Raw genomic sequence first — 12,635 nt, 5'->3', positions numbered from 1 at the left:
AAGAATAGGCCCCAATTCTTGGTGTGTAAAGCGGCGTTTGTGTAGGCCATTTGGGGTTGGGTGGTTAGGTCGGGCCAAACTTTCCAGCCGCTTTGCTTTCAAATTATCTGCAGTATTCTCTTCACCACAACTCCTCTCCCATATAGCAATACTGTTGGCAACCCATCCTAGGGTCGAGAAATCGCTTAGATGGAATCTCTGAGCGACGAGGTGTGGGATGTGGTCATAGCTGGGACCAGCATCCCACAATCACTCCTCGCCTTGTACGTCTGTTTCTTGATTTGAAGTGTCGGCCTAAACTGACTGACAAAAGACCCTCTTGACAGATCTCTGTCTCGGTCGGGCAAGAAAATTCTCCATGTTGATCATCATGATTATTATGGGGGTGAAGATGCTGGTTTGAGTCTACAAGATGTGGAAAATTGGATATTGGAGGTCAACGGAGGTGTGACAACAGCTCTCAACATACACTCACAGCTTCTAATCATCTCCAGGCCATAGCAACACTTTTAAGGATGCAACTCTCACAAAACCTCCTGCGGATGCTGGAAAACTTGCTCCATCACGCTCCTACACCCTCAGCCTCAATCCTCAGATCATTTACGCACAATCCGCTATCCTCCCTACACTTGTGGCATCTCGAGTTCATACTCAGCTAGAGTTTTTGGCTGTCGGGTCCTTGTGGATTCATCGTGCTGGAATATTGCAGAAGGTTCCTAGTACTCGTGAAGATGTCTTCAATGACGACACGTTGTCGATGAAAGACAAGCGAGGTCTCATGAAGTTCTTGCGATATGTTCTGCAAGAGGAGGATGACCAAGGTCCGAATGATCCGGAGGATTCGCAGATATCTTTTCAGGAAGCTCTTACGAGCAAGTTCAAAATTTCCGAATCCCTACAGGCACCATTGCAAGCCCTCGCACTCTCGCCGCTCCCTCCAAGTCTGACCCGTTTTGACACTGCCCTCGCGAGGATCAGACGGCACATGCGGTCCCTGGGTTACTTCGGTCCTGGCTTTGGTGCAGTAGTCGCGAAATATGGAGGCAATTCCGAATTAGCGCAGGTTGCTTGCAGATCTGGCGCGGTCGGTGGATTCACTTATCTACTCGGAAATCGTCTCGAAGATCTGAAGATCATCAAAAATACTACTGCGGCCAATATCACCCCAGATGTAAATGATGAGCAACAGAATATGATTGAGGGTATCCTACCGGATGGTACTAGAATCATATCGAGACTCGTGGTTGGAGGCAGGGATGACCTGCCGAATTCTGAGGGTGGCCCCTCTTCCGCCAACTCTACATCTGCATGGAGATCTATCAGCATTGTTACCGATCCTCTTCGCAATCTTTTCCCGCAGACTGCCGACAATGGACCTGTACCAGCTGTCGCAATTGTTTTTGCCGATGCAGGTGCTACTGGTGCTGAGACCGCGCCGATTTATCTTCAGGTCCACTCTGAAGACACAGGTGAATGTCCAAGTGGTCAATGTAAGTCTAACCCTTTCTAAACTCCCTCCAATGATGATCCAACTTATGAATACTTATCTACATTGCCTGAGCACTTATGCCTTGCTGATAACTATCCTCTGACAACCTGACTGGCACGCGATTTCGCATCTATTACATACCGCCTGAATATTTTGCTGGAAGCTAACAAAGATGTTATAGGTATCATATACGCATCAATTGCAGATCATAGCCCTTCAGCAAAGTTAAGGCTGGAGAAGTCTGTGACAGATTTTCTTGCAACCTGTGGCGTGGGAACGTCAAATGTTTGGAGTCTGTCTTACGCCTATTCGGGAGCAGATCTAAGCTCACAAGCAGGCTATACGCCCTCGGAGATGTCTGCCCAAGTTACTAGCCTTGCGCCCAGACCTCTCGACATTGCGTTTTCCGATGATGTTCTTACTTCTGTAAAAGATGTCTGGAAGTTGATTCTCGGTGACGATGCGCATGATGATACATTCCTCCGATTTGAGGAACGCGAAAATGAAAGTGAAAATGACTGATTCATTGCCATGATTTCTGATCTACTTCGCCGGGACCGCCTACACAGCAGAGCACCTGTCATGCATCGTTGGCCGAGCGATATTAGTCTGACTTCACAGACGATTTGCAAATGAGATCAACCATTTCCAGATCTTAGGTAGGTCTAATATTGAAAATGTAGGAGGTTCTGCCTGAACGCGGAGTCGGTGCAATACGATTGCAACTCGACTTATGAACCCACATGGTTATGGTTGTAACAATGATTGTGCAATCGTTTGGTTTGTGAACGAATGCCAATTACCCATCCAATTTTGTTACCATTGACTCGGCAGCGACGCTCGAAGATGCTCAATCTTTCCATGATGATCAAATGATTGGTAATGCCCTCTATTGAGATGCATCTAATAGCGGCTATCTTATCTATGGAGAGATGTATCCCATCTGCTGGAGAATTACGAGACCACAATTCTTTGCATACCATCAATGCTGTCTACTTGTAAGAGTGCCAAGGAATACATACGATCTTGCGTACTTTGTTGGTAATCCTGCCTTCCCCGGATGGCATCGAGGTAGAATCAATGATTGCTGTGCTCTCAGCACTAGCGCCAACTATTAAGCTTCATGTATGAATCTGAAGGGCCCATTTCTCCTTTTCGTAAGTCGATGCGGACGAAGGATTTGCAACAAGCCAAACGAGGACGGAGTACGTAGTGTCCCACGCAATGCCACATCATCTGCCTGTCCTTTTGCAGTCGGGTCCAGGGCGTCCGCCAAGCAGTTGTATGCGATTTACCTTTCTTGGATATCCAGCAGTATAGACTGACTAATGAGCCTCGTTCGTACCTGTCTAAGCGACTTTCATTGCATTTCAGTACGCGTTCCGGCCCCCCCCAGTCGAAATCATTCTGCACGAGGAACGAGAGGCGAGGCCAGGCTTTTCCCAAATAAGTCAACCGAGCTCCGACACCACGTCACTCGTCGCAACACTCGGACGACACCCTTTAAAGTTTTGTCAGAGGCACGGGCACGAAACGCAACCAGGGAAATTCTCTGGTACACTCGTACTATTGGGAGTTAATTGTTATTCTTGGATGCATTTCCCGATGCCGGCTTGGCAGCAACTTTGGGGACTGGTAACACATTCCCCAGTGAGTGGTATGGCGGTAGTCCTGAATGCTACCTCAGGTGACTTTGTTTGGTTTTCATTCAGAGTCCAGAGTCTAGAACGCATATTTCAGGCGCACCGTGCCATTATTGTGAACGATGAACCGTGCGAAAGCAGCTTGTATAAAGAAGAAAGATGCTCCATGATGGGAACTTGACATTTTTCAGTGTTATTCCTGTCTCTCGCAGCCATCAACATACCTAGACTATCTCATTCGCATTTTCGCAATTCAGCTCGTCCAATGTCTTCATTCGCCTCATTCATGTTTCTGCAAGCATTTCTTGCTCAGGTTGCCTTCTCACAAGAAAAGGTGAGTCCATCACATGGAGCAACACCGGGTGTTATACTCACTTTTCTCTTGTAGCGTAATACTCCAGAATGTCCCGGCGTCTGGTATTCAGATGATATCGGAAGTGGCTGCTGCGTAGGTGGCATCCTTCCACCTGTTATTCTCTCAACATGCGCCGGATGGCCAATCTGTACTGGCCCAGTGACGACCACCACGACCGAGACGCCCATCAGCTGTGCCACCATCATCTCGGAGTCTGAGAGCGGGTACTCCAGCAAGATTAGTGCCGCTGAAAGCAGTATGTCGGCCAGTGGAACACACTACCCATCGGGCTTGACCATTGCCAATGCTGCGAACACCGCGACCGCCGGGGCTGTCGCCTCGAGCGCTGGGTCTGCCACCGCTACGAGCACTACCACGCGTGCCACGTCGACTGGAACTGCGGCTGGTGCATCGGCGACTGGGTCAAACTCAGGCTCTGCTGTCGGAGTCTCCAACGTATTCTTTCCTGCAATGGTTGCCCTAGCCGCTGGGTTCTTAGGCGCAGCGGCTTACCTGTGATAACAACTTGGGACTGACACAAAGCTCGCTACATATCTTGGAGACCATTGAGTCTATATAGATGCGCGACGATTTATTTTATTTTTGGACTCGAGCAATCATTGGGCGGATGCGAGCCATTCGATGCGTAGGATTGAATCTACAGCTTGCGGAGTCACCTACCTATGCTAAATGCTACGTTCTTGCACTATATCATAATCGCTCCACGTGGATCGTTGCCCGTGCAAGACACAGTCTGATTACAAGCCTAACCATGTCGGAAGTTGAAGACATGCAACATGGAAGGAGCAAAGCGTGCCTCCTGCTAAGTTAGTTAGTGCCGAGGCGTTTCATAAGCTTCTTAGGGGAAGTTTGGCGAGCAGCGGGGTCGCCTTCTTTCGACATCATGAACACCATCCTGCCCACACAACTTCGGCTTCCCTCAATTTGAGTGCGGCCCTAATAGGTCAGACCTAAATCCGCATCAGAAGCTGGAAACAATTCATCTAATTAAGCCACGGTTTGCTGAGCACTCGAGATGCATTGGATATTTGTCCCGTCATGGCAAAGTCACCATTGCTATGTGCTGTGCACCATATCCATTCAGATAAGTAACCGAGGCCAGCTTCCCAGCACCTTCAATTTGAAGCTCAGAAACAGCTTGCCCGCCGTACATCTGATCCCAACCAGGCCGTCTGGAACCACCTTGATGGATCATAAACCTTTCGGTGCCGGTAGAACCGATTGCCAATTGCACGTGGCCCATCCATTGTTGAGACACATGGTGGACCTCTGACTACATCCATCCGCACCTGTGCCGACCTTTTGCTGACTTTCTCACCAATGGCTATCCTCAAAGTCTCCTCAGCCTCCTGCTATGCCGGGAAGATACTGTGCCACAGCTGTGGTCTAGTCTGTCTGTTCAGTCTTGATAGGCCAGATGACTACGATGTGGAATGGGATGTGTTCATCGTCCTGCAGGTGCTTTCGTTGCATCCGACTGCAGGTAATGCTTGATTTCGACTCACTATCCACCATTCACATGCCTTTGACAAAAGTTTATGTGCCTTGATATCATGTTCTTGACAAGGTCAACAAGGTACGCAAGACGGAAAAGGTTTGAGCTGGCCTTGAAAAATGTGATTTTCAGAGATCCCTTCGAATCCGTACCTCAGATCTTCTTTCGTTTCCCGTCTCTCCTTCATTCGGCGATGATCATGTTGTTGCTGTAACACCCTCCTATCAATACATCCTTCATTTTTGAGTTTCAGACTCTCTTTTTTAGGTAGAAATCCAATACGAGAGTGACGCACCACTTCTGCGTTAAAGCGGTTAAGTTCATCCAGAGTCAAAGCACCCGAGATCTTGGGGCCGGGAATTTCTCAATCGGCATACTACTCATCTGGGTACATATTGCACATGTTCAGAAACAGCCATTCGAGGGTTTCGGGCACCGAAATGCTCCCGATCGCATTGCTCTTCGTGTTATCATTATTCGGACTGTCGGATACTAGACCTCTGAAGGACCGAGGTCTCATCGACAATGCTGCTGGACAGACTTATGACTACATTGTCATTGGGTGTGGTGTCTCTGGTCTCGTCGTCTCCTCACGGTTAAGCGAGAGTGAAGATATCACAGTCTTGTGCCTTGAAGCAGGGGCATTGTAAGTACATAGCACACCTTCGCAATGGCTTTCACTGAAAACATATAGGGATCATTATGAGGACGAGATCCAGATCCCATATTACATCGGCCTCCAGCCAGATGGGTTTTACGAATGGGGTATATACACAACACCTCAGGGGCAACTCGACGGTGTGAGCCGCCATATCCCTATGGGTAAGGGCGTTGGAGGAGGCTCGCTAATCAACGGCATGGTCTGGAACCGAGGTAATCAGCAAAGCTTCAATGCTTGGAACGACCTTGGAAACTCAGGCTGGGGTTGGGAATCTCTTCTTCCATATTTTGAAAAGGTAAACGATAGTGGCCCCGATTTTCATTTTATGAGATACTGACCTTGATTTTATTCTTTTAGTCGGAGACATATACTCCTAAGAACTATGCTGGTAGGGAAGTACAACCAGTCCTTGAAAATTCAGCAGTCCACGGCACAAGCGGACCGATTCAAGTTTCATACCCTAATTACTACTGGCCACAGACTGATAACTGGTTCAGCGCCTTACAAGAAATTGGCATTCCCACATCGGCGGAGCCCAATCAAGGTCTCTCTGCTGGGGGTTACTTCTTGCCACTGGATATCGATCCGAACAACCAAACTCGCTCGGATGCACGACGCGCCTACTACGACCCGAATATCCAGCGCAACAACTTCAACGTCCAGCCTTATTCGCAAGTTACCCGAATCATCTTCGAACAGGGCGACGAGCTGACGGCTACGGGGGTCGAATTTGCTGCTGGACCATCCTCGCCACGACAGACAGCTTTCGCCAGTAGGGAGGTCGTTCTGTCGGCAGGCGCGATTCATAGTCCTCAGATCCTCGAGCTTTCAGGAATTGGCCAGAGCTCCATCCTCGAAGGCCTCGGTATTGAGGTCCTAGAAAACCTACCCGGTGTCGGTAATAACCTGCAGGATCACGGCATGATTCACCTAGACTACTCCTACACGAACCCTGATATCATGGATGTCGAAGATTTCGCGACCAACTCCCAGTTCAATGATGACTCTGCCGCAGAGTATTACAGCAGTAAGACTGGCCCATGGACAGCTAAGCCGAGTTGTGCCGTTGCATTTCCTTCTTTGGAGCAGACCGCAGCAGATGCAGCAGGCATGATATCTGCTGCGCGCTCTGCAGCATACAACTTACCGGACACGTATGCAAACGAACCAACGCTCCAGCGTGGGTATGAACAACAACTCGATAGTGTTCTGGGCGAACTCGCTTCTGAGAATATCCCGGCGTTCGAAAACCTGAACAACAATGCTGGTGGGCTGGATCTCGCACTCATGAGACCCCTATCCCGCGGTACCGCACACATCACATCCACTGACCCATTTGCGCCACCCAACGTCGATCCCCGATGGCTGGTCCACCAATTCGACTACGACGTGATGATCCTCGCGATGCAGGTGAACCAGAAGATCCTAGACACGGATGCAATCCAAGCTCTGCAGCCATCGTACGCGCAGATTCCTCGTGACGCCAACACCGACCAACTAGGGGAGATCTTACGCGTTGGCATTGGCACCGAATATCACTATTCCAGCACGACAGCTATGCTACCGCTAGACATGGGTGGCGTGGTCAGCGACCAGTTGAGGGTGTATGGGACGTCGAACCTCCGAGTTGTCGACACGGGGATTTATCCCATGGTGCCAGGCGCACATCTGCAGGCTGTGGCATATGGGGTGGCGGAAAAGGCGGCTGACATGATCAAGGCGGATCAGTAAATTCGAACTCCGAAGCAGAGCGGCTGGAGAAAGGGAGCTTTTTGGGGTGTACATAACGACTTCATACATGTTTCATCGACGGATACACTCGAATACTGGCGTACATCTAGACCGGTCGTTACAGTACTGCGTTGCATTTACACAGGGATGGGTGTGAGAATATCGAGACAATTTATTATTTCAGGGCATGACGGCTCATCAGATAGCGTGGACCTTACCTAGGTACGCTGAATGAGTCTGGAGTTGTCCAATCATATTCTGCGTGAACACAGGCCGTGACTCACAGTCACCGCACTCAACAGTCATACTCATTGAATGCGAGTTAAGACCTCATTACTTATGGACTAGTGACTATTCCATGATTGCTGCATAGGCTTTGGTGATGTCGTGCTTTGGACCTGGCGAGAAGAGATAAAGGCATGAGATAGACTCTCAAGGATCATGGGGTAGTTCCTTTCCTTTTTATCTTTCCACTCAAATTACGACTCTCCTTGGAATTTCCAACAACGTCTTTCATCACGAAAGCGAGATGGCACAGAATATCTACGATACAGCCGAGTTCTTCACTGAATACTCGCGACTTCCACGCTCAGTGCATGGCTTGGATGGTGCTCCAGAGTGGCCTACATTGCGTGGGTTGGTCGGAGATGTCAAAGACCAGCATATTCTGGACTTGGGTTGTGGGTTTGGCTGGTTTGCTCGATGGGCTGTTCAGGAGGGACATGCTCAGACGGTGCTTGGGATTGATCTTTCGGAAAACATGCTACGCCGGGCCCGAGACGAGACGCAGAAGGCAGGCATCGGAGAAGGAATCATCACTTACTCTTGCAGGAATCTCGAGGAAGTAACGCTCAGTGAACTCCAGTATAACCTTGCCTACAGCTCGCTAGCACTCCACTACCTCCCAAACGAGCCGTTGAAAAGACTGCTGGGCCAGGTCTTCAAAAGTTTGGTGTCTGGCGGCAAATTCGTGTTCTCCATCGAGCACCCCGTCGCCAGTGCGCCGTTTGATGCCTTTTGGAAGATGGGTGAAGATGGCCGAGTTTATTGGCCTCTGAATCAATACTGGGACGAGGGTTTGAGAGTGACAAATTGGTTGGCGCCCGGTGTCCGGAAATATCATCGGACAGTTGATACTTATCTCACTTATTTGATAGATGCCGGCTTTGTCTTGAGGGCTTTCAAGGAAGCGTGGGAAGGGTTGGATCTGAGGCCTAAGTTGGAGGAGAAAGGAGAGGCTCATAGGCCTTACTTCCTTCTTGTGGCGGTGACGAAGCCGTGAAATTTGTCTAAAACACAAATGACCATCGGATATCAGTAAATAAATTGCCTAGGATTTCATTTCAGCCACCATGGGTTTGGAAGTTCAAGTGGCTAGCTATACACTGATGGAAGAGACTCCCGGGATTATGTAGGAACATGTTCCCAAGTGATCAATAGCGGCTAAGGAGCCTAGTCACTATGCCTAAAATTGATGGCTGGAAGGGCTGACACCACTATACACTTACAAATATGGGGTGCTTCGAGCCTTGGGCCTCGGGCGATGGATCGATTGACACCTTAGGTACTTACCAAAGTACCTCATTAACTAGGGAAGTCTCAGGCAGACATTTTGCTGAGACTCAGCAGAAGCAGCCACGAGTTTCAACTAAATTTCATGTTCTTCACTAATAACATTGACAATGATGGTTTACTCCCACAACATCAACCCAACTAACTATAGATGCCTGGGCTTCTACCATTTGGATTCCAAGTAGAAAGCGACCACCTTCTGCTAATGTCAGCACATCCGAATTCCAATCTTCGAGAAGTGTTTTTGTTCCGTCATATAAGCATACGCTTCCTTTACCGAAGCCATATCAAATATTCTCTGGTCCAGCACAGGCTTAATATCGTGCCGCTCAATGAATCTATTCATATCACCAAACTGCTTCCTCGATCCCAGGAAGAATCCACGAACGATGCAGCAAGAGTATTTGCAGTCCAACAGTGTCGGAACATTCGCCGCGGCTCCAAGAATTCCAGTCACAGCAATCACCCCATCGACCCGAATCGCCTTCAAAGACTCTGAAAGTGTAGCCGCCCCGCCAACATCCACGACGATATGAGCACCTTTGCCATCCACTGTCAAGGATTTGGCGGCCGTACCCCAGCCAGATATTTCTTTGTAATTGATTACATGATGGGCTCCCAGAGACTTCAACTTATCCGCCTTTTCCTGGCTGCTAGTGGTGGCAATCACAACAGCACCGGCCGCAAGGGAGAACTAAGCAGGGTCGGGGTTGTCAGATTTCTTGTGCGCTATTTGTTGTTGACCTGGATAAACCTCGCGATTCTGGAGAGAACTAATCGGACTAACGTACCTGTAGAGCAGCGATTGAAACGCCGCCAGTGCCTTGGACCACGACAGTGTCACCATGCTTGGGTTCTTTGCCCTTGAGGCCGAACAAGGCATTCCAGGCTGTCAAGCCTGAACACGCCAACGTGGCCGCCTCTAGAAAGTTGAGATTTTCTGGTATCCTCACCAGTGATGACTCATGAAAAATACCGAATTGACATAGGGTCCCGTCAATCTTCTGACCCAGGCCATTGCAGATATCATGAAATTGAGGAGGTTCTGTTTCTGACAGCCCGTACGTCAGATGTGCGCAAACATGGTCTCCCACGCTGAGCGTAGCCACTCTGGGTCCTACAGCCTCAATCACCCCCGACCCATCTGAGCCAGGAATGAGATCTTTCTTGCCCACCACCAATCTTGGACCTCCCTAGAAACATCACCCGGCATCAGTCGAGTCGAGTAGAATGCTTAGGCAGGTAGGGAAAAGGGATTGTTACCTTGGCGATCGCCAAGTCGCGATAGTTCAGAGAAGCCGCATGAATTTTGACTAATACTTCGTCTTCTCTGAGTACTGGGAGGCGCAAATCATCTACACGGTCTAGACGTTGAATTCCATCCTGTTTGTTAAACACCCAAGCAGCGGTGTGTTGCGGAAGTACCATGCCGGCAGGGGAGTGACAAATAAAACCAGAGTTGAGGGTCTCTACAAGACCATGTCAAGCAGACTCCATTGTGATGAGCGTCCAGGTGAGCAATTATGTGCACAATAAAAATGACAATATCAATGGATCCTCCTCAAAGCTCGTAAACATTGCTTTTGCCGCTACGCAGGTCGTCCCGGATGTGCCGCTCGCCGCACAAGGATTGGTACGAAAAGATCAATACACAATACGACCCGACCACTACCCGGGCAATGGTGGACAAAGCCCGATCACATCGGACCCTCGCCATCAGCAGTTCATGTTCCGGCTACTGCCCGAAATCGGAACACGCGTCTTGATACTTTGCACGACGATGGTGGATTGTGTTTGGTATGCGTATAAGACAAGGAAGGGCATTAAACTCAACACAAATTTCGCAACATCAAACATCAAGGGGGCAGAAGGGATGAGGCCGAATATTTTCAAAGGACCAAACGGTCTGCTGTTGCAAAAGGGCGTATCCCCAGCTGAGGCTGGTGTAGCACCACCAAAATACAGTCTCAAAGTGGATGGCGATCTGCAGGTGGAGCGTGACATCGCTGTGACCTTGCGAGACGGCGTAAAAATGTACATCGACTTGATTCGGCCCAAGGATATTGTCAACGTGCCCGTGGTGCTATCATGGGGTCCTTACGGTAAGCACTTGGACGCTGGGAAGGAATACAGCATGATTCCAGACGACAGTGGCAAGTACGGCTGTGGTGTTGATCTGGCCTGGTTGAATACATACACGGGTTTCGAGTCTGCGGACGGACTGAGGTGGTGCAAGGCTGGCTACGCATGTATCACCGTTAATCCGCGCGGTATGTGGTGGTCCGAGGGGGACTTTGCGAGCTGCTGGGGCGAACGCGAGGCTCGGGACGTGTGTGATGTGATAGAGTGGGCGGGGACTCAACCCTGGAGCAGTGGCAAGGTAGGGATGACAGGCGTTTCCTACCTCGCCATCATCCAGTGGTGGGCGGCCTCACTCCAGCCGAAACACCTCGCGGCTATTCAACCCTGTGAGGGCCTGACTGATCCGTACCGAGAGCTGATTTTTCATGGCGGAATTCCGGAATCAGAATTCGTGGAGGAGTGGCAGTACGAGCGACTGAAGTATTCCATCTCCAATGTCGAGGCTATGAGGGAGATGGGTATGGAACATCCCCTGGATGACGAGTATTGGGCATCAAAGCGTCCTGACCTATCCAAGATTGAGGTTCCGGCGTACATAATCGCTAGCTGGGCAGACCAAGGACTACATACTCGGGGTACAATCGATGCGTTCGAAGCCATCTCATCAAAACACAAACATCTTGAAATCCACGGGCGCAAAAAGTGGGCGTGGTACCACAATCCAACGACCTTTGAGCGCCTGCGTGCCTTTTTTGACCAGTACGTTAAGGGAATAGGCAATGAGACCGATTCTTGGCCTTTGGTGAATTGGGAATTACGGACTGGCTTGAATACTGGGCTTGACATGACTTCATCTACATGGCCGCTTTTGAACCGCACACTGGTGTCTTTCTATCTTGATGCCACTGATGGAACATTGAAGCGTGAGACGCCTTTGAATCAAGGAACTGCACGCTATCTTTCCACCAGGGAAGGACAATCTGTGGTGTTCGAACATGTGTTCGATTCCCAGACTGACATTGTGGGCTCTATGGGTTTGAAACTATATATCACCACTGAGGAGGCCGAGGAAGCCGACGTTTTTGTCGCGCTCAGGAAGACGGATGCTGACGGCAATCTGATAACGTTTCATTTTCAAAATGCTCTGTCTCAAGGTCCCGTGGCCCTTGGCTGGCTTCGCTCCTCTCATCGAGCGCTTGATTCCACTAGGTCGACTCCGGACCGGCCGTGGCATATTCATGCGAAGCAGGAACCTTTGACTCCTGGCCTAGCTGTTCCGATAGAGGTTGAGATTTGGCCATCGGCAACACGATTTAACGCTGGTGAACGTCTGCAACTGGTCATCCGCGGCAGCGATATCTACACCAACAACACGCGCCGGGTTCATCAGACCAACAACATGGGTTGGCACGCCATTTCGACAGGCCCTGTTAAAGGATCTTTGTTGACATTCAACGTTCTTGAGAGCACGTCCAGGTCTTGAGCAACTCTTTACGACGATATTCAAAATGGAAAACTGCTAGTAAGCAGTGAAACAGAAGAAAATTCTTCCTTCAGATTCTCTAGACTGTATAATTAGTGTCTTG

General features: G+C 49.6%; 5 protein-coding genes across 5 annotated transcripts; 4 read left to right on the top strand and 1 right to left on the bottom strand.

Annotated features, from left to right (window-relative positions):
* Positions 1 to 189: 189 nt before the first annotated feature.
* Positions 190 to 2,011, top strand: LTR84_000940 (uncharacterized protein; the record flags this gene model as incomplete). The annotated part of the gene is made up of 4 exons (XM_064844568.1): positions 190 to 263; positions 327 to 445; positions 495 to 1,490; positions 1,671 to 2,011. 4 exons carry the CDS (start codon positions 190 to 192, stop codon positions 2,009 to 2,011), a joined length of 1,530 nt encoding a protein of 509 aa, XP_064712428.1.
* Positions 2,012 to 5,443: 3,432 nt separating this feature from the next.
* Positions 5,444 to 7,395, top strand: LTR84_000939 (uncharacterized protein; the record flags this gene model as incomplete). The annotated part of the gene is made up of 3 exons (XM_064844567.1): positions 5,444 to 5,649; positions 5,698 to 5,959; positions 6,022 to 7,395. 3 exons carry the CDS (start codon positions 5,444 to 5,446, stop codon positions 7,393 to 7,395), a joined length of 1,842 nt encoding a protein of 613 aa, XP_064712427.1.
* A 529-nt stretch (positions 7,396 to 7,924) lies between these two features.
* On the top strand, positions 7,925 to 8,677 carry LTR84_000938 (uncharacterized protein; the record flags this gene model as incomplete). The annotated part of the gene is made up of 1 exon (XM_064844566.1): positions 7,925 to 8,677. The coding sequence occupies one exon, from the start codon at positions 7,925 to 7,927 to the stop codon at positions 8,675 to 8,677; it is 753 nt and encodes a 250-aa protein (XP_064712426.1).
* A 453-nt stretch (positions 8,678 to 9,130) lies between these two features.
* Positions 9,131 to 10,395, bottom strand: LTR84_000937 (uncharacterized protein; the record flags this gene model as incomplete). Its single annotated transcript, XM_064844565.1, has 4 exons — positions 9,131 to 9,166; positions 9,245 to 9,661; positions 9,759 to 10,160; positions 10,231 to 10,395. The coding sequence occupies 4 exons, from the start codon at positions 10,393 to 10,395 to the stop codon at positions 9,131 to 9,133; spliced, it is 1,020 nt and encodes a 339-aa protein (XP_064712425.1).
* Positions 10,396 to 10,468: 73 nt separating this feature from the next.
* On the top strand, positions 10,469 to 12,532 carry LTR84_000936 (uncharacterized protein; the record flags this gene model as incomplete). The annotated part of the gene is made up of 1 exon (XM_064844564.1): positions 10,469 to 12,532. One exon carries the CDS (start codon positions 10,469 to 10,471, stop codon positions 12,530 to 12,532), a length of 2,064 nt encoding a protein of 687 aa, XP_064712424.1.
* Positions 12,533 to 12,635: the final 103 nt, after the last annotated feature.

The sequence above is a fragment of the Exophiala bonariae genome, assembly GCF_035927105.1.
Source record: "Exophiala bonariae strain CCFEE 5792 chromosome Unknown scaffold_1, whole genome shotgun sequence".
NCBI classification, from domain to species: Eukaryota; Fungi; Ascomycota; class Eurotiomycetes; order Chaetothyriales; family Herpotrichiellaceae; genus Exophiala; species Exophiala bonariae.
The sequence above is the reverse complement of the archived record's forward strand: the minus strand, read 5'-3'. Positions and strand labels throughout refer to the sequence as shown.